The sequence below is a fragment of the Suricata suricatta genome, chromosome 4, assembly GCF_006229205.1.
Source record: "Suricata suricatta isolate VVHF042 chromosome 4, meerkat_22Aug2017_6uvM2_HiC, whole genome shotgun sequence".
NCBI lineage: Eukaryota > Metazoa > Chordata > Mammalia > Carnivora > Herpestidae > Suricata > Suricata suricatta.
Window position 1 is genome coordinate 86392026 of NC_043703.1, and position 18399 is coordinate 86410424.

Consider the following 18399-nt stretch of genomic DNA (forward strand, 5'->3'; position numbering starts at 1 on the left):
ACTCAGGAAGCAAGAAAGAGCTAAGCCCAGGGCTTCACAGTTCTGGAAGAACTCCCTTTATTGGCTCCAGAGTGATTGCAACACTGTTTAGCAGAGGAAATAGAAGCAAAATAGTCCAGATGATTTGATGCCGTATAAGGTGATGTACAGATGAACATTATTCCAGATTATTATATTGGGAGTTTTCATTGCAGACTGATAAATCTAAGACATTAGTTATTTTGCTCAGTGAATTATACTAATTGGACTTCCAGAAGACCGTTTTTTGGAAGAACATTAGATTCTACCAAGAACGCTTTATTGGAAATGGTAAATGAGCACAAACAAATGAGACACCGGAGGGGTTTCTGTAAAGGCTCACACTGAGGGGGCAGCTTCTGCCCCCAGCTCCTAGAAATGCCGAGAGTCAGAGAATATGTTGTTAGCAGAGCAGCTCTCCCCAAGGGGCCCTGCTGGTCTGGATCCACATTAAATGATCTTAAAGTGTTGAATCTAATAACATTTGAGCTGCTCCAGTCTTTCCATGAAGAAATAGGTTTCTTTTTGAGGCCTTAGACACAAAAAAGTGAATTTGCTGTCCAAAGAGTTTTGTCAAGAAGTGGAGTTAAAAGGAAATATCTTACAGGTAATTCCAATTTGCCATTTGGTTAAAGATGGCTATTTTAAAAAGGATTTCAGGTTGAGGACCTGAATGAACTTAATTGAAAATTGGAAGCACACATGAAAATATATTAACATGTAGTAACAAAGTATGGACTCAAAGCAAAAATTCCACCAAGAATAATGTTATAAATGCTTCATCAGTGATGTTTGGTCAGTGTTAGAATGTGAAACCTAACTATAGAAAAATACAGCAGAATCTATGTACAAAAGAGGGAAAGCTTTGTTATTTTTAAATATTTGATATAAAAAAGTATTAATAGGATTCAAAATTCAGTCATATTAGCCAAAAAAAATTCAGTATTACATGTCAGTAAGGGAGAAGCTGTGTGATGTGCATGCTTTACATAAAATAAAAAAAACATTTGAGCCATTCAAATTCTCAATGACACTTGATTCTACCTTTAGTTGAAATAGTCTTCACTAACAGAGACAGCCTGTTTTGAGATCATTATTTAAAAGACCTAATCAGGAATTGCATGTAACCATTTCAATATAAATAGTGGTATGAAAAGTAATATTAAGTAGTCCTGAGTATTCTTAAGATTTCAGTAACATTAGATCCATTTTGTTACTTGACAAAATCTATTTCATCATTTATGGTAAAAGAATATACCTTTGAAGTTTGTTTACTTAGAATGGATCAACTTTCTAAACCTACACAGTACAATTAGAAATACACAAGATCTTTGCATGACATGGTCTTTGTCAAGAGTAGTTGCAGATCAGATGATAGGAATGGATATATACAATCATAGATTTCACACTATAGGTACTGTGGATGAAAACCTTAGCAGTTTTGTGAAATGAGATGGTATGTGTGTGAAATTAACATCAACAGGACCAAAGATAACGGAACATGTGACAACCATGGTTTGCCTAAAACTTTGGCATGCAAGTTACACCCACCATATTGGTTCTTCACTTTTTGGTTAGCCTACGAACTCTATAATCTCCTGCTTTTGAGAATGTGTTAATATGTCAAAGTATCTATTAGAACCCGAGAAATTGAAAGAAACCTGCACTGCTTTAAGAACCAAATTATTAATGGAAATGGCTTAAATGGCACACATGAAAAGGATTCACCAAGTGAAGTAGAAACAGATGAGCTAATTGATGAATCCAGCCAAGATAAAGAACTTCTCAGAAAATGGATATAGTCTCTTGGAGATGATTTTGATAATGGATGACATACCAAGCAAACTTAAAAAGGTCAGCTTTTCACAGGACACACAAAAATGATAAGATTACATTCTAGTCTAATAACTTAAGCAGCATTGATAATGACATCAGAAATTCTACCATGCACATTCATAGACAGCTTAAGCTAGATGAGAGATCTGTTCTTTTGATTGGAGTTGAAAATGCCAAAAGAGGATTTTGAGAAATAGGAAGTGTAGAATAGAAACCTCCTAAAACATCTTTTGTGAAATTATAATATTGCATTGAACCTTTTAGAAGAGCTGGGTACTGAAGACCCTTGGTATTCCCCAAATTGTCAAGAGGCCACTAAGAAAATGGATTTGATCATGCCATCCAGGACTTGTTTACATCATGTTTTTTTTTTTAATGTTTATTAATTTTTGAGAGAGAGGAAGAGGAACAGAGAGAGGGAGACATAGGATCTGAAGCGGGCTCTGGGTTGGCAGCAGAGAGCCTAATGCAGGGCTCAGACTCACTGAACCATGAGATCATGACCTGAACCCAAGTTCGACTGCTTAACTACCTGAGCCACCCAGGTGCCCCTTAAGTGATTTTTTTTTTAAGTTTATTGTCAAATTGGTTTACATTAAGTGATTTTCTTAAATATGAGACCCAAGTTGGATATTTTAGTTGGTTTTTCTATCAGAGACTTGGATATACTGGAATTGCTAATTAATCTAATTGTAAATCCTGGCTGCTATAATTGATTGCTGTTTTCAACCACTGTGGAGGGCTAGGAAGGCACTACTCTTTTGCAAGAAAAAATATGATTAGAATGGTATTGTTTTGGTGACTGTAGGAAGGCCAAATGGTCTTGAAAGCAGAGTACCTACTCTTCCAACAGAGCTTGAGGCAATAGAACTGGCTTTTCCCCTCCACAAGAATACCATTTAGAAAGTGACAAAGATTGTAGTGGTGAGGACAATGAAGTCCTTGAAGCCAGAAGACTCTTTTCTGCTGCTGGCATTTGTTGAAGCCATGAAGTTACCTACCATATTAAGATAAAAGTTTGATAGATAGCAAATATAAATCCTTAAAGAGATTTTAACTTGTGCAGTACTTGAAGTGAGACACAGTGAAAACTTTAATAGAAATGTCTCAACTCATTTATACTCGAGTTACAAGTTACACATCAGAACATAAAAATGTTAACATTTATGAAAGTTCAGATACCTCATTTAAAAAGGTGGAAGGCACATTTAAAGACTGTAAACAACCTTTACTACTTTCCCTTAGTGCACTGTATTTTCCTGACCATAGATAACAGTGAGTTTTTTTTCAGTGATTCTTTACCGCTCTCCTGGACACTCACCCTCCTGAGGTAACCGTTCTTCTCTATGCTCCCATGACATTTGTGTGTATTGGTTCTCCTGTTAGAGCATTTTGTTAGTGACTTGTGTACACATTTCTCCTCTCTGAGGCCTTAGAGACCCAGTATCCTCTTGATATCTAGCAGCTATTACCTAAAAATTCTGTTTCCATCATGACTGCCCTTAGTACCACCATTTAGGGTTTACAATCTTCCTCCTGTTCAATGAGTGGATACTCACACGTGCCACTGTGTAGAATTTTTGTTGTACAAGACTGGAAAAATGACTTAACATGTGTTACAGAAAAACTCCCAAAACTAAAACAACCCCAAACAACTCCCACCCCCCAAATCCCAGAAACTTGTCTCCCAAATAGGAGAGTACCATATCAAGGCTTTGGTGCCATCTTGGGGATATTTGTTGGATTACAACTGAATTTTGCCTTTATTCTCAGTGAGTGGCTTACTAGTAAACACGAAGATCCTGTGTCCGTAATTTTTTGTAATTGTTTATTTACTTTGAAGAGTGAGTGGACTTAACATGCAGGAGCAGAGTGAATCCCAAGCAGGCTCTGTGCTGTCAGTACGGCTCCAGATGTGGGGCTCTGTCTCACACACTGTGAGATCATGACCTGAGCTGAAATTAAAGAGTCAGAGGCTAATCCACTGAGCCACCAGGTGCCCCTGTAATTGTTTTTTGTGAGAGCTTTTTGATCCGTACATTCATTTAAAATGCATAAGATCCATTGATTTTTAGTATCATAATTTTAGGAATTTTCATAACCACTAAAAGGTCCATTCCCTTCTGCTCCCAATCCATTTGCACTGCATTGTCTTTATAGTAGTGCCTGTTTTAGAGATTTCCTATACATGGAATAATGCAATTGTAGCCTGTCTCCGTGCATATACCCTTTATGACTGATTCCGATACTTCATTCGATAAATGTCCTAATTCCTTTATCAATTGAACACTCAGGTTTTATTGCCGCATTTTGGCTCTTGTGAACAATGCTCCTAGAAGTATTCGTATACAAGTTTCTGAGTGGTTAGGTTTTCATTTCCCTTTGGTATATATGGAAGAGTAGAATTTCTGGGTCAAATGGTAACCCTATGCCTAACTTTTTAATGAACTGCCAGATTGTTTTTCAAGATGGCTGTGCCATTTCCTATTAGTAGTATAACAAAGATTCTGGAAGACTATTTTTGTTTATTTCAAGAAAACTTGCAATGATAAAATGCTTTGGATTCAGTAAATTTTTTGTTAGAAACTTAGCATATGCTCACTATGGAAAAAGATGCCATGAAGTTTAAAATGCTAATCCCACTATCCAGAAATTTAGTTGTGTATTTATTTCACACATTTTAGGTTTTAGAAAACAGGATTTTACTACCTTCATCTTTCCAGGTATCAGCAATGTCCTATGATTTTGTATTTCATTAATTAAAATTGTTGTCTACCTAAATCCATAGAAAGGCTTTATTTGGTGTGTTTTCTGTGTATCCAGACAGTGCTTAGTGTACACATGGGTTCGAAGCCCCCCCGCAAAGACTGCAGCCCACAGGGTGGGGGTAGTTACTATTGGCTTAGCCTTTCATTCTTAATTATATAACTTATGGTCAATTTTGCTTAACATGCAATAATTTGTTCAATGTAATTTTCTTAAAGCACTCACTGAAAATGATCGAGACAGCCAATCCCCATTAAAGAATCCTCTACTGTCGACGTCAAGACCACTGGTTTTTGGGAAGCCAAATGGTATGTACCTCTTTTCACTAACTTCCCTGCAGGCACTCACTGCAGTTGTTGGAAGCAACTTCCCAGCTCTTCCTAGAAGCTGATTTACCTAGTCCCTTCCTGCTGTGAATCAACAGCCCACTGCTTTCAGAGGCCAGAAACCTTTCAAGTGGCAGTGTATTGAGGGACTGCCCCCAGGGTCCTCTTGCCTAAGGTTTGAAGGTTCTCTTGGAGCAAGAGAAGTCATGCAGCCACCACCCACCACACTCCATTCATGGTCAGTAGTAGAACAAACTCTCTAATGTAATCTCTTATTTTCAGTTTGTGTAAAGAATTTGGTTAGTGGAATTCTGCCCTCACTACCCCATTCTACAGGTTCCTTTTTGCTTTCACTGAGTTTTAAAGTATATATTGTTTTCTGTGTCTCAAGGTGATGCAGTTGATTATCAGAGACAGCTGAAGCAGATGATGAAGGATTTAGCCAAAGAAAAAGATAAAACTGAGAAAGAATTGCCCAAAATGAGCCAGGTATGAACCTTACTTGGTGCAGAGAAATAACCATTTTGCCAATTTGTTCAAAGTTGAGTTGGGCCCTTCTACTTCTAAAACCATAATCAAAGGATCTTGTAACTTCCAGGAGCTTAAAGGCAAATATTTAAGGGATTCCTCCCAAAGTTTGGGAAATGGAGGCTTTAAGTTGGAAATGTTCTTTATTATAGGATATATCAGTCTTTTCAGTGCTACTCTGGGCTGTGAGCCTTCAAGAGTGGAATTTAGCATGCAGGGTTTCTTGGTCACTTTTGACCAGAGAACATGCAGCATTCACATTTCCTGGAATACTTGAGAACTGTTGCTCTACTTTGTTGGGAGAGTTGCTTTCAAATTTTCATTCTCCCTCTTGGATACAGTCACATTTCAATGCTGTATGTCAGTTCTACCTCACTTTTAAATCTCATAACCCAGAGCTACCAGTATTAACATTGAGATAACAGGACAGTAACTTTTACTATAAACAAAAGTAGCTATTTTAATACTTTGCTTTCATTTACTTCAAAATCATAGATATCTCTCCCAAATTATTTTTAAAAATCTTATTTGAGAGTGATCAGGGGAGAGGTGGAGAGAGGATCCCAAGCAGGCTCTGTGGTGTCAACAGAGCCCGATGTGGGGCTCAGTCTCACAAACCGTGAAATCATGACCTGAAATGAAGAGTCAGACGCTTAACCAAATGAGCCACCCAGGCACCCCTCTCCAAAATCATTGTTAGTCTCAGCCGTGTTCCTATTCCTAGGGTAAATGTGTGGCTAAATCCCACTAGAAGTGCTTTTCATCACATTGGGTATCACTGTTGTACTTCATTCTACAGCTTTAAGTTCCTGCCCAGTATTCAATCAGATGAACAAGCCATCATTTTATTTAGTCATAAACATTTAAACAGTCTTGTCCAACTTTTTCTATTGTAAATCCTAGATTAAACATCATTATAAACAAATCTCTACAGCTTTTGGGTCCATTTTAGCAAATTGATTTGGATTAAAGGGGGTGTATGTCCTTTAGGGTGCACAGATTTCCTAATAGTTGCTGTATAGACAAAGAGCACAACACTTCTAAGTGTTCCCTGGAGTCACTGTTGGTAGTACTTTATGAGTAGTATTTTAATCTTATTTGCTTCAAAGACTGCTATGTAGTTTTCTCCAAGAACTTTTAAGTTAAAAAAAAAATTCTACTTCTATCCTGATTATGTTGCTATATATTGTTTCATTCCAGAGAGAATTTATCCAATTCTGTAAAACTTTGTACAGTATGTTCCATGAAGATCCAGAAGAAAACGATTTGTATCAAGCCATTGCCACGGTCACCACTCTGCTGCTGCAGATCGGGGAAGTGGGGCAGCGAAGCAGCAGCTCTGGAAGCTGCTCCCAGGAAGGTGGGGAGGAGCTGCGGGCTTCAGCTCTTTCTCCGGAGCAGGATTTGGTTTTTGCAGACACCAACACTGAGAAGATTCCCCAGGACTCCCGGACATTTCCTGAAGAGGTAGAAGGGGACTGGACTGTCTCCCTTGAACATATTTTAGCCTCACTCCTGACTGAACAGTCACTAGTAAACTTTTTTGAAAAGCCACTGGACATCAAATCTAAACTTGAAAATGCCAAGATCAATCAGTACAGTCTCAAAACTTTGGAAATGAGCCGCCAATCACAGCCTGATCTCAAGCTGAATAACGTGTAGTAAGAGAACAGTTTACTGAGGAGTCAGCCATACCAAAGCCTGGACCCGTTTTGTAGGGTCAGCCCTTCAATCCTCACTTCAGTCCAGTTCATTTTGAGCATATTTTACCAGTTGGGTATTTGACAGCCACAACTGTGGCAGGGGAACTGATGCAACCCTCAAGCATTTCTATTTATTCTTTAAGAGAGTTATCAGTTGGATCCCATCAGTTCTATAGAGCATCTGCACATTAGTTCCCTCGATGCTGTGACTTGCTATTTCCCATTCTGATACCAGATTGGCTGAAATGGGCACTTCCGCTGTGATGCTAGTATGGTTTCGTCCTCACATGCAACAGAAGAGGTGAATGTATCACACTAAACCAGAGACAAAAAAGCTCAAGCTCTCATTTTTCACTTGAATAATGGGAGAGGTTACAAATCAAGTTTACTTTCAAGATCCAAGAGCTATCTGTGCAATTGTATTTGGCTTTCTTTTGCACTAATTTTGTTTCAATGCTGGTAATTGAAACCATTTTAATATATTTGATTGTACTCACTTTGTCCTTCCCAAAATGTGTACAGACCATGCTTTCAATGTTGGCCTTCAAGTTTTTTAATAAGAAATTTTTGTATTGACTTGGTCCTTGTTTGTAACTTATTTGTGTCTAGAGCTATCTCCATTACCATCAGTCTGTGTTCTCAATGAATAGTGATCGTTCAGGTGTTCAACTCCCCACTGTGGTTATGTAGTACCTTCACCCCTGGGGCTTCAAAACTGAAGGACCTCTTTACAACAGCATTTGATATATGCCAGGGGTGTAACCATTTATGAAATATAATCCCCACCACACACTGCTTTCAGGCTCAATTTAGTGGATTTATTATTGTAACCTTGAAATTTACCTCTGAGCTTTGGTTCTACATTAATGGGGATTAAAAATACTTCAGGGGCCATTACAAACAAGTGAACTGTATACATAGAAGCTTAAACTTGGCTTAATGCATCAAAAATCAATTGTTAGACTACTCTATACCTTTTGACAAGTATACTCCATACAGATATAAACAGAAGCTTAAAGAGCTACTATCAAATATATTGTCTCTAGAAAAATGTTTCCTAGAATTAAGTAGATCTCCAACATCCCAGATACCTAAAAAGGTCTTCCTAGGGCACAATGCACTTTAAAGTCACTTTTAAAACCTTAGGGTCTACTCTACTCAGAAAGCCCAGGTGCTAGGGAAAAGGGACACGGGCATACCCTTTACTTGAAAACCTCTCCATTTGATCCTATGGAACTGGGAACTGCATAAAGATATTTCAGTTGACCCTTGAACAGCACAGGCCCATTTACATGTGGATTTTAAAAAATATTTTTGAGAGACAGAGCACATGAGTGGGGGAGGGGGTGACAGCACAGAGCCTGATGTGGGACTTGAACCCACCAACCACAAGATCATGACCTCAGCTGAAAGATGCTTAACCTAAGCCCCCCAGGCATCCCTATATGTGGACATTTTTGATAGAGCACTGTAAATATATTTTCTGTTGATTTAATTAAACATGGGGGGGGGCACCTGGGTGGCTCAGTTGGTTAAGCGACCAACTTCAGCTTGGGTCATAAGTTCTGTGAGTTCAAGGCTGTATTGGGCTCTGTGCTAACAGCTTGAAGCCTGGAGCTCCTTCGGATTCTGTATCTCATTCTTCTCTCTGCCCCTCCCCCACTTGTGCTCAGTCTCAAAAATAAATGTAAAAGTTTTTTTAAAACATTTTTCCTTCTAGCTTACTTTATCAGTAAGTCTATTAAGTTTTGGGTACTTGACTATGTGGGCACTGGTGCCCCCAACTCCACACTGTTCAAGAGTCAACTGTACACTGCAACTAGAAAAGGAAAACCAAAACAGAAAGGCAGTTTTATACCTTTATTTGACAATCAGCAATTAGTTCTCATCCACATTAACGGTCTGTAGATCTGCAAAAGGAGGGAGAGTCCATCAGTTTCCATCCCCACACCTCACACTTTAACATTCCAAAAACCTCATGCCCTGTTTACAACCCAGGCACGGATCTGTTTTGTATCTTCCTGCTATTTCCCACACCGTGACACAAAGGTTTACACGATTATGTCTGGTACCCATTTCCCTGTAAGAAATAGGTGCACAATTAAGTATCGGTTGGGACAGATGAATTCAGGGCTAAGGCCGTTTTCTAATTCCAGAAGCTTTCTGGGATTTCAACTTACTTTTGAAAGTGGTGACAGGTACATAGGTAACCAACGTATAGAGCTTGTTTGGTGAATCTTCATCCTCATTACGTTTTCTGGATAACCGCACACGGATACGGTATGGAACATTCCTAATAAAGATATAAATGTGCTGCTAAAAGTCAATGCATCCTATCAGGAAAATAACTGCAAATGGTATTGACACCTCCTATCCCCACATCAGTGCTCTATCCTTTATGTGAATCTGATCAGGCACTACAAGTAGACAGCAGTTTCCTGGAAAAGAAACACCCACAGGTGGACATTAAATGCTACTGTCTCGAGATGCAGCAACCATAGATACTGAACCTACGCTGAAACATGCATCCAAACATGCTAAGTCTTTCCCCTCTCATCACTAACACCCAAATCTGCGTTACAGGATTTGTCTATGTTCAATGTAAATTTGGAGAAACACCAAACACTACATGATACACACAACACAGAAACTATCAGTTTCCCTACCTTATCCACACAACCCTCTCCTCTCATCCAACCTTAGTAGCATTACAACAGACTATTTCCTTTTACTGGTCTGAGGACATGAAGCATTCCAAAACTTAAAGGACTCCTCTTGGTGTTTGTTTGACACCCTCCTCCCCGAATCATCTCAAGGAACCTCTTTGGCCACCCCTTTATTAGACACATCTTCTCTACCAGAATGCTCAATGACAGCAACTACAGGGCTGCATCTCAGGGCCCTCTGCCATTCCTAACTCCAGAGGCAGGAACCCCCACCCCCTGCTCCAGTCTTAATAAGCACGTAGGTCCACACCACCACCACTCCCTTTGCTGGTCTACTCCAGCACTTACATCATCCTCCACAGCAAAAACCACTCTCTTGCTTATAAGGATGGCTTGGCACTACTGACAACTGGGCTGGATAGTTGTGGGGGTGCGGCCTTGTGCACTGTGGGACATACAGCAAAGCCACTGACCTGTGGCAACCTCTAATAGGGACACCAGAAATGCCTACTGTTGAAAACCAAAGGTTTCCTATTATGTCTAGAGATAGATCCAAACTAGCCCATGAACAACAAGATGGCATACAGTCTGTTTTCTCCTAACTCGCCCATCTTCATTCACTGTTTAAATCACTTACTGTACTCTGCCTCCACCAACTGGTTCCAGCTCACACGAAGTGCGTTCTCTGTGCAATGTTCCTACCCAACGCTAACACTGCTGGCTCTCTCATCACCTAAGTCTCAGTTCAAATGCCACATCAAAGGGCTTCCCTGCAGATGCTACCTTACCCTTTGAGTCATCATCACATTTTAAGGAAATACTTCCACGTGCATTAGCTAATGACCACTAAACTTACAGAGACTGTGCAGAGTCGGTTAAACTGGCCTAACTGTAGAAGTTCATCTTATGACATAGATAACTGTAGCACCTTATTCCTTTGGCCCAGACAGCTTTGTTGAGCCTGGTGTCAATGCGCACATCTGGGGTTCCCATCTCCTTCATAGCAAATTTCCGGATCTCTTTGAGTGCTCGAGGGGCACGCTTCTTGAATCCCCTGAGATTGATTCAAAGAAAATAAATTAAGTACAAAATTAAACTAAATAAATATGATATCCTGTTTTCATGAAACAAATCTAAACCAAAGTCTTAAGGCAATAATCCTTTTTTCCACCAGTGTGTAATGCCCAGCAGCTAGTGTTATACTTGGTAACAGAAAATGCACAATCTACTTTCTTACATTAGTAATTTCTTACATTAGTAAGAGCTCTGCATATGATCCTAAGATATGCTAACACACACACGCTCCTTTCCTGATAAAAGGGCCTAGGCTCTAACACCATCTGCCTAGCAAAATCAAATAGGATATGCTTGAACATAAAATATTTAGATTATAAAACTAAGAGTGTTCTCAAAGTATACACTATTTGTCACATCTTAAGACATGGCATGTTTTTGGAAACCACATTTCCTCTCTAGAGATATGAAGACAACAGTTTATTCTTTGGAGCTCTTAGCTTATGTCAGGCATGGTCTTTAACTCATGTCTATTTCAACTCTGAATTAGATACTGATAACCTCTTGTTTAGATGAGGGTACACAAATTCATTTGAATTTTATACTTTTAGTTAAGTAAAAAAATGTGAAAAAGAACTTTACTACACACTGAAAGGGTCAAGCATCTAGACAAGTGAAGGCCATTTCAAATGGGAGCAGAGAGTCTAAAAAAGTACCCCACCACCTAAGACTGAAGCTTGGAACAGGGGTCACATCAACCATTCACCTCTGTAACTCAATGTAGGCTCTGGCACATAACAGGTGCTTCACTTGTTAGACAAAGTGAATTTTATGAAATCCAATACAAGTAACATACAAAGCATGGTTGAGTGACTTAATTCTGCTCTGAAACCTTCAGCGATTTCCCAAGCTTACAAAAGATGACCCCTGTGCCTCTTCCCTTACCATCTTCCCTGCTCCCTTTGCTCACTCACTTAGCTTCCCTGCTATTTCTAGAACCCATCAGGCAAGTTCAGTTCATTCACTTAATTAAAAACCTGACCATCTAAAAACAAAAGGTGCCTGAAATAACAGCAGCAAGTACAACAGACAAAATCCTGTTATTCAGGTAGCTTACGTAGGCAATATATGGAGTAAAAGAGATGGTATCAAGTACTTACTACAGAGAAAAATAAAACAGGGAAAAAGGAGGAAACATTAGGGAAAGGGAATGCAGGTTTAAATAAGATGACGAAGAACAGAGTCAAGAGCTGCAGATCACGAGAATAGCCATTTAGGTATCTGTGAGAAAAGCATTCAGGCAGAAAGAAAAGAAGTAAAAAACAAAAATCACCCCCCCCCCCGCCAGCTACCCTGAATGTCTGGAATCAAACAAGTTGGGCCTCTAATCTGAGTAAGATGGGAAGCCGACGGAGGGTCTGAGAATGGGCCAGGTGCGTGAGGATGAAGGCGGGACCCAGGAGCAGGGAGCCACTAACTAACCATTCAGGTGAGAGAAAATGGTGATGGGACCAGGGCAACGGTCTGAATGTGGCAGGTAGAGCCCACAGGACATGCTCATCTGACAATGACAGAAGGAAGGGAAAGCCACGAGAGGAATGGGAAAGTCAGGGGTGAAGATGAATGCTAGGACTTTGGTTTAGAACCCTGTGAAGTTTGAGATGCATGAATAAATACCCAAACCAATAGTAGTTTGATACACGAGGCCCTGTGGCCAGTCACTATTGCCCAGCATAGACAGAAGGGAGTCCTGGGACTCTTCAGCATTAAGGGGATGTGAGGAGGAACCACGAGGCTAGCAGCTAGAGGAGCAATGAGAAAAGGACAAGACTGTGGAATCTTGGGGGGGGGGGGAGGAGAAGAAGAAAACAAAAACAAAGCAGTCCCACAGAAGAATGAACAATTAACTATCATTTGTTACCTATCAAGTTGGAACTGAGGAACGACTAAGGGATTCATGTCTTTACTTGCGGATTTTAGAACAAAGCACAAATTGCCTGAAAAACTTGTTTCACACCTACACTTTTCAAATACTCCATCACCTGTGTGGCCTTTAAAACACACACTTTCACAGATGACTGATTTTTCACTTGGCACTTTTTACCATTTTTAATCTTAATCCCTTACTAAGCTAGAACAGGGTCTTTGATTTCCTGTTGAATCTGCAGAGCCCAGGACTGTGCCTAATACAGTTAAGTGCTTGATATGCTCCCAAAGGAATGTATGAATGTCCCAGATAAAGGCAGAGGGGGAAGGAAATGTGGTTATTCCCAAGCAACATCAATGCAGAAAGGCACTGAATTTCGGGGCACCTGGGTGGCTCAGTAGGTTAATTGTCCAACTCTGCCTCAGGCCATCTCAAGGTTTTTGAATTCAAGCCCCACATCAGGCTCTGTGGTGACAGCTCAGAGCTTGGAGCCTGCTTCTGATTCTGTGTCTCCTTCTTTCTGCCCCTCCCCTGCTCTCAAAAACAAACAAACGTTAAAAAAAAAAAAAGGGCACCAGATTTTTGATCTAGAAGTCATTTCAGACACCCCAAGTGAGACACTGCACATGATGTTCCAGGGCTCACATGGTCAACACGTGGCTGGGAATACAGTGCTGAAGCAGCAAGCCCCATGTGGGTACTGCCCCACATTTCAACCCCCCACAAAAATTAGTGAGGCTCTTATTGACATAAGAGAATGCCCATTACAGTGCAAGAAACTTTGCTCCACAGATTGGTGCCTGAATAGATTATTCTGTTGTGTAACATTTGCTATTAAAAACACTTCAGGGGCGCCTGGGCGGCTCACTCAGTTAAGCATCCAACTTCAGCTCAGGTCACGAATTCGAATTTGCAGTTTGTAGGTTTGAGCCCCGCACTGGGCTCACAGCTCTGAGTCTGGAGCCTGCTTCGGATTCTGTGTCTCCCTCTCTCTATATTCCTGCCCCACTCACACTGTCTCTCTCTCTAAAAAATGAATAAATGTTAAAACAACAATAACCACGACCACCAAGCACCAAAAAACCAGTGCCTTCAACAAGACCCAGAGACTGCCACAATGGCATTGTGGATCACAAGAGAAATCCAGGGGTGTGGCAATAACCCCACTTATGCACACTCTGTGATGGCTCCTGTTATTATTTCTGGAATGGTGAGTATCCCAGGCATCCAGAGTTACAGCAAATGAAAAAACTCAAGAAGTACTATATTCTATTTATGTTAAAATAAACATTCCCCATCAGGCATTTATAATATTAATGTGACCACATCCATCACTAGTGAAGAGCCTACTTCAGGCAAACTGTAAAGGAATACTCAAGAACAGAGGTCTGTTGGCCTGAACTAAACCAGAATCATCTCCCTCTAAGAGGTCTGGAAGGCATGGTTCAGAAATCCAGCCTAGTTAGGAAAAAGAACAAAAAAATCTCTCAGGCTCTTCAAATTCCTGCTCTAGCCTCTATTGACTTGTGTGCCCCCAGTATTGCATCAGGAGGTCCCCGTCAGATTAGAGTCACTTTGGTTCTAAGCTGGATGCTCCTCATGAACTAAAAGGACATCTTCCTGCAACAAAAGTGCTGGTATCCCACAAGGACAGATTTGTAGTTTTGGTCATTTACTTCTGTACTGCCTGCATTTTCTGAAAAAGACCTTGTAAGGGGGGGGGGGGTGCAGCGACCAGATTTCTGAGTGTTTCAAAGGAAGACTGAACAAGCACCCCACCCCAACTATCTCCTCATCACCTTCCAAGTCCACTGCTGCTATTTCAAGATCTATCCAATCAAAGAATAGTGATAGGGTATTCCTTACATGAATGTGTTTACCATCTGTAGATTGTGTTTAAAATATCTAACATTAAATGTGAGCTTAAAAAGGGAGAGAGAGATATGAACTTTGATGTCTGATCACTGTTTTAGGGGAATTTGGCCCCTTTGCTGATCTTCTAAGAACCATACTAAATCAATTTCTCAAAGAAACCTTTCATAATGACTTAGTATGACCCTGGCATTGGGCAGTCCTCTGAGTTGCTGAGATTCTGGTGCTGATGTTCCTGTGTGCAGGAAGAGGCCTTGTGTACAGGAAGAGGCCTGGAAAAATAGTCAAGGAGAATTTCAAAAGTATATCCCAGAGAACCACACTTCTCACTGAATAAAGAGATCTGTACATACCTACAAAATTAGAACATGGGAAGCAGGACTATCAATTTGACTAGGACTAGGACTCACTCCTTTTCTCTGGGCCAATTACTGCTGAATTCTCTAGCTGAAGAGGCTTTGGGACCTCACTTCTATCTATGGATAGTTTGAAGTTGATATTAGAACACAGACATATTCCATCTTATTTATGCACACACGTAGGCCTTTCCAAAAGCTCTTCACCAACGATGCAAATCTACTTACAGCCATCTCTTCTCACATCCTCGTCGACAACTTTCAGCCAATCTGACTCCAGGTTTTTGGTTTCTAGGTTGTCAGTCATACTCCACCATTTTAGAGAATGGTTGTGAAGCAGACCAGAATCTGTGTGGGTCTTTGCCTTAACCAATTAACAAGGTGTTGTTTTTTCCAAAAGGCACAGACTATAATGTAACTCAGCCCAAGAATTTAGCTACCACCTTGCTCTACTGCTCTGAGGAGCTTAATACTGAAACTTCAGAATGACCTCAGAAAACAGGACAGACATTCAGGAGGCAAAATAAGGGGCTCCAATGTAAAAGTTTATGGGCGGCCCAATTAAAATTTGGTTTTGATGTTGAAACTCTATTTTTAATCTGACCAGGTGTTTGGCTAGATTACTATAGTAACACACCAAACAAAATCAATGTTTAGGTATTAACAGGCTCCACATACGTTAGAATGTTGTTTTATTTTTACTGAGAAATATTGCCAACAGACTCTACAGAATGGAAAGCAGATAATACTTAAAAGCCCAGCAACTTTCCAGCTTATACCAATGTTACTTCTATTTTTTTAATGTTTATTTTTTAGAGACAGCACAAAAAAGGGAGGGGCTGAGAGAGGGAGACACAGAATCCCTGAAGCAGGCTCTAGGCTCTGAGCTGTCAGCACGGAGCCCCATCCATGGCTCGAACTCACGAACTGCAAGATCATGACCCGAGCTTAAGTGAGACCAAGCTATCCAGGTGCGCCCCAGTGTTTAAAGATCAGGGTGAAAATATCACCTAATGTTGGATGACCTAGGATCAATCGCCTTCTCGTTTCTATATTTCCTTTTGGTGTCTTTGGCCTATAAAAACATTTTATGAACTTTGGAATTAAGAAAAAATTAGTTACTGTAAGTCCAAGTTGAGGCTTATGAGGATTATGTTTAGAACCTTGGCAGAACTACTTGAATAAATTCTGCAAACTGGGGCGATGTATACTGAACCAAAATAATTTTTTCCCCCTTCAATTGGAGGTTACTTTGTCTCTCCTTACAAGGATATGATTAAGCCAAACAGAAAATCTGCATAGGTACTAGTGGGGGGGAAACGCTGGCTTGTGGATGTTCTAAAATTAACAAATAAGAAAGGATCCGGTGTCCATTTTCAGCAGTAAACTTAACTAAAAAAGCCATACAGACCCCCTCCCCCAAAAAAACCCCAAAACCCCAAGAGCTAGATCATTCAAAATCATTCCCATTAGTCTTGTACATCACAAATCCACAACAGCCTCAGGAACTAAAATAATCCCCTTCAAATGTCCACAGCTGGGGTAAATACAACTTTCTCAGTTAACTGGTTAGCTTTACCGGAGTCGAGAGATCTTTAAAAACAGTTTGCGTTTCTTCCTATACACACCTGTTACCCTTTAGCCTGCCCAGGTTTATTCGATTACAATACAATTTTATCATCACCAAGTCCCCACCCCCAACTGCCTCTCCCAGAAATTACGTTTCAATATTGTTTTTGCAGTCACGAACCTCCGAGAATTACGCTTTAAACCCTCTAAACCTTAAATAGGAGACATGGAATAGAGACCCGAATTTTTAGCTTTTAAACTACACAGACCTCAGTGTGACGGCCAGACACGGGAATTCGGAAGACCCCAACCAGCAAGGCATCGGGCCGACTAGAGATACTCACACTCCATGGATGCGCTTGTGAATGTTGATGGTGTATTCTCTGGTCACTACCTCGTTGATGGCAGAACGGCCCTTCTTCTTCTCGCCACCCTTCTTTGCGGGAGCCATCTAAACCCAGGCGACAAGGAAGTTCAGAGCAGAGTGGGACCAGCACAAGCCAAGTCCTCCCTCCCAGGCGGGCCAAACGCTGCGACCCTCGGGGCGCTTCCGGGTGCAGCAAGTTCTGCCAGGGCCCCGAAACCCCAGGTATGGGCAAAGTCAAGTCGGTTACGCCGCGGCCAAAGTACCGTGCCCCTCAGATGCTCCCGCCCCAGAAACCCGTGCAGGCTCTCAGCTCCCGTAAGCCTGGCCGCTCTCCTTCCCAGGTCCCCTAAACAGCGCGGGTTCCCGTTCCCGCGAAACGCAGTCCTGGGCCGGCTTAGGAGAAATCTCGCTGTCCCGATAAGCACAACCCCAAGCGAGGATGGAAGCAGATTATTAAAGCCGGGACCCAGCATCCATACTCACTTTGCCCGGCCCGAATTGGAAAGGAAGAGCGCGAGGTATTGTGGGAGAGGGAAAGCAGCGTCACGCGTACAACTTCCGGGTCGCCTGCAGGCGCACGTAAGAGAGAGGCGAGACTGCGACGTAATCGGCGCGCGGCTGGGAAAAGCAAGCACACTTCGGGGGCGGAGCCGGGGAGATTCGCGGCTGCGTGTTCCTGCCGCGCGCTGTCGGCATCCGCCTCCTAGCAGCGTAATTCTCGCTACCGCGACCTTGATCAGATTTGTTTTAGAATTAATTCAGTTACGTCGCCGAGAATAGATTAGGAGCAGGGGGTAAAGATCGTAGCAAGGAAACTAGTAGGAAGAAACTACTGACATAATAGACGAATAAGGATTTCTGAACTAAGGCAGTTGCATCGGGAGTGGAAAGAAAGAAGGAGACTGATACTATAAATACAAGTAGGCAAAATCAGGAGGAGGTGGAGAGAGAAGACCAGTGTAGACTCACTACATTTAAGAGAGGTGAGGCTGAAGAAATTAGCAACGTGTCATTGGAGCAGTTGGGAAAGACTTCGTTGATCATGTTCTAAGTCAAAAGGAAGCCAGACTGGTCAACACGTTCTAAATGCAACAGAGTTCAAAGAAGGCAAAACCAGATGTGCCCACTAGATTCTCTAAACAGGAGAGAATCGGTGATTTTAGCGAGTTTCACTACTGGAGCAATGAGAGTGGGGAGGAGCCAGATGAAGACAAAGTAAGGAGTGAGTTGCTTTCCCCCTGTGCTGTCCCTTGGGGCACAAAGGCTGGGAGAGAAGACTAGCTGAGGGAGAAGAACAAAAGGTAGGGGACCTGGGGAAGCAGTAGGCAGTCCAGTTGAATGAACAAATGGTTTAGATATGATGTGAGGGACAATAGGGATCTCTGAGGAGGTGCCAGAAGGATGATTCCAGAGCTTCAGGAATCCCCAGTCTGGGGATTCTAAGACAGTTT

The 18399-nt window shown here is 41.4% G+C and overlaps 2 protein-coding genes across 5 annotated transcripts in view; one reads left to right on the forward strand and one right to left on the reverse strand.

Moving 5' to 3' along the window:
* TBC1D8 (TBC1 domain family member 8) overlaps positions 1-7760 on the forward strand; it is a 97426-nt gene extending 89666 nt beyond the window's left edge. The window contains exons 23-25 of the mRNA XM_029938499.1: positions 4839-4928; positions 5338-5435; positions 6675-7760. Coding sequence (XP_029794359.1) covers positions 4839-4928; positions 5338-5435; positions 6675-7136 — 650 coding nt within the window. The 3' untranslated portion in view covers positions 7137-7760. The remainder of the gene's footprint in view (positions 1-4838; positions 4929-5337; positions 5436-6674) is intronic.
* RPL31 (ribosomal protein L31) lies at positions 44-17530 on the reverse strand. 4 transcript variants are annotated; one of them, XM_029937134.1, is made up of 5 exons: positions 16926-17032; positions 10772-10897; positions 9358-9470; positions 9036-9087; positions 44-83 (listed from the first exon to the last, which is right to left on the reverse strand). In XM_029937134.1, exons 1-4 carry the CDS (start codon positions 17030-17032, stop codon positions 9056-9058), a joined length of 378 nt encoding a protein of 125 aa, XP_029792994.1. In that variant the 3' UTR covers positions 44-83; positions 9036-9055. The 4 variants fall into 4 exon arrangements, with proteins under 4 accessions (XP_029792994.1, XP_029792995.1, XP_029792993.1 ...); XM_029937135.1 differs by lacking the exon at positions 44-83 and adding an exon at positions 3666-3809; XM_029937133.1 differs by lacking the exon at positions 44-83 and adding an exon at positions 6346-6933.
* Between the last annotated feature and the right edge of the window lie 869 nt (positions 17531-18399).

Excerpts from the sequence above, each read along its gene's own strand:
- RPL31 (XM_029937134.1), bottom strand. The coding sequence starts at position 17,032 with ATGGCTCCCGCAAAGAAGGGTGGCGAGAAGAAGAAGGGCCGTTCTGCC. Across the intron at positions 9,471-10,771 it reads GTCTGGGCCAAAGGAATAAG|GAATGTTCCATACCGTATCC; the intron begins GTGCTACAGTTA and ends TATCTTTATTAG. Across the intron at positions 9,088-9,357 it reads ACCTGTCACCACTTTCAAAA|ATCTACAGACCGTTAATGTG; the intron begins GTAAGTTGAAAT and ends CTCCTTTTGCAG.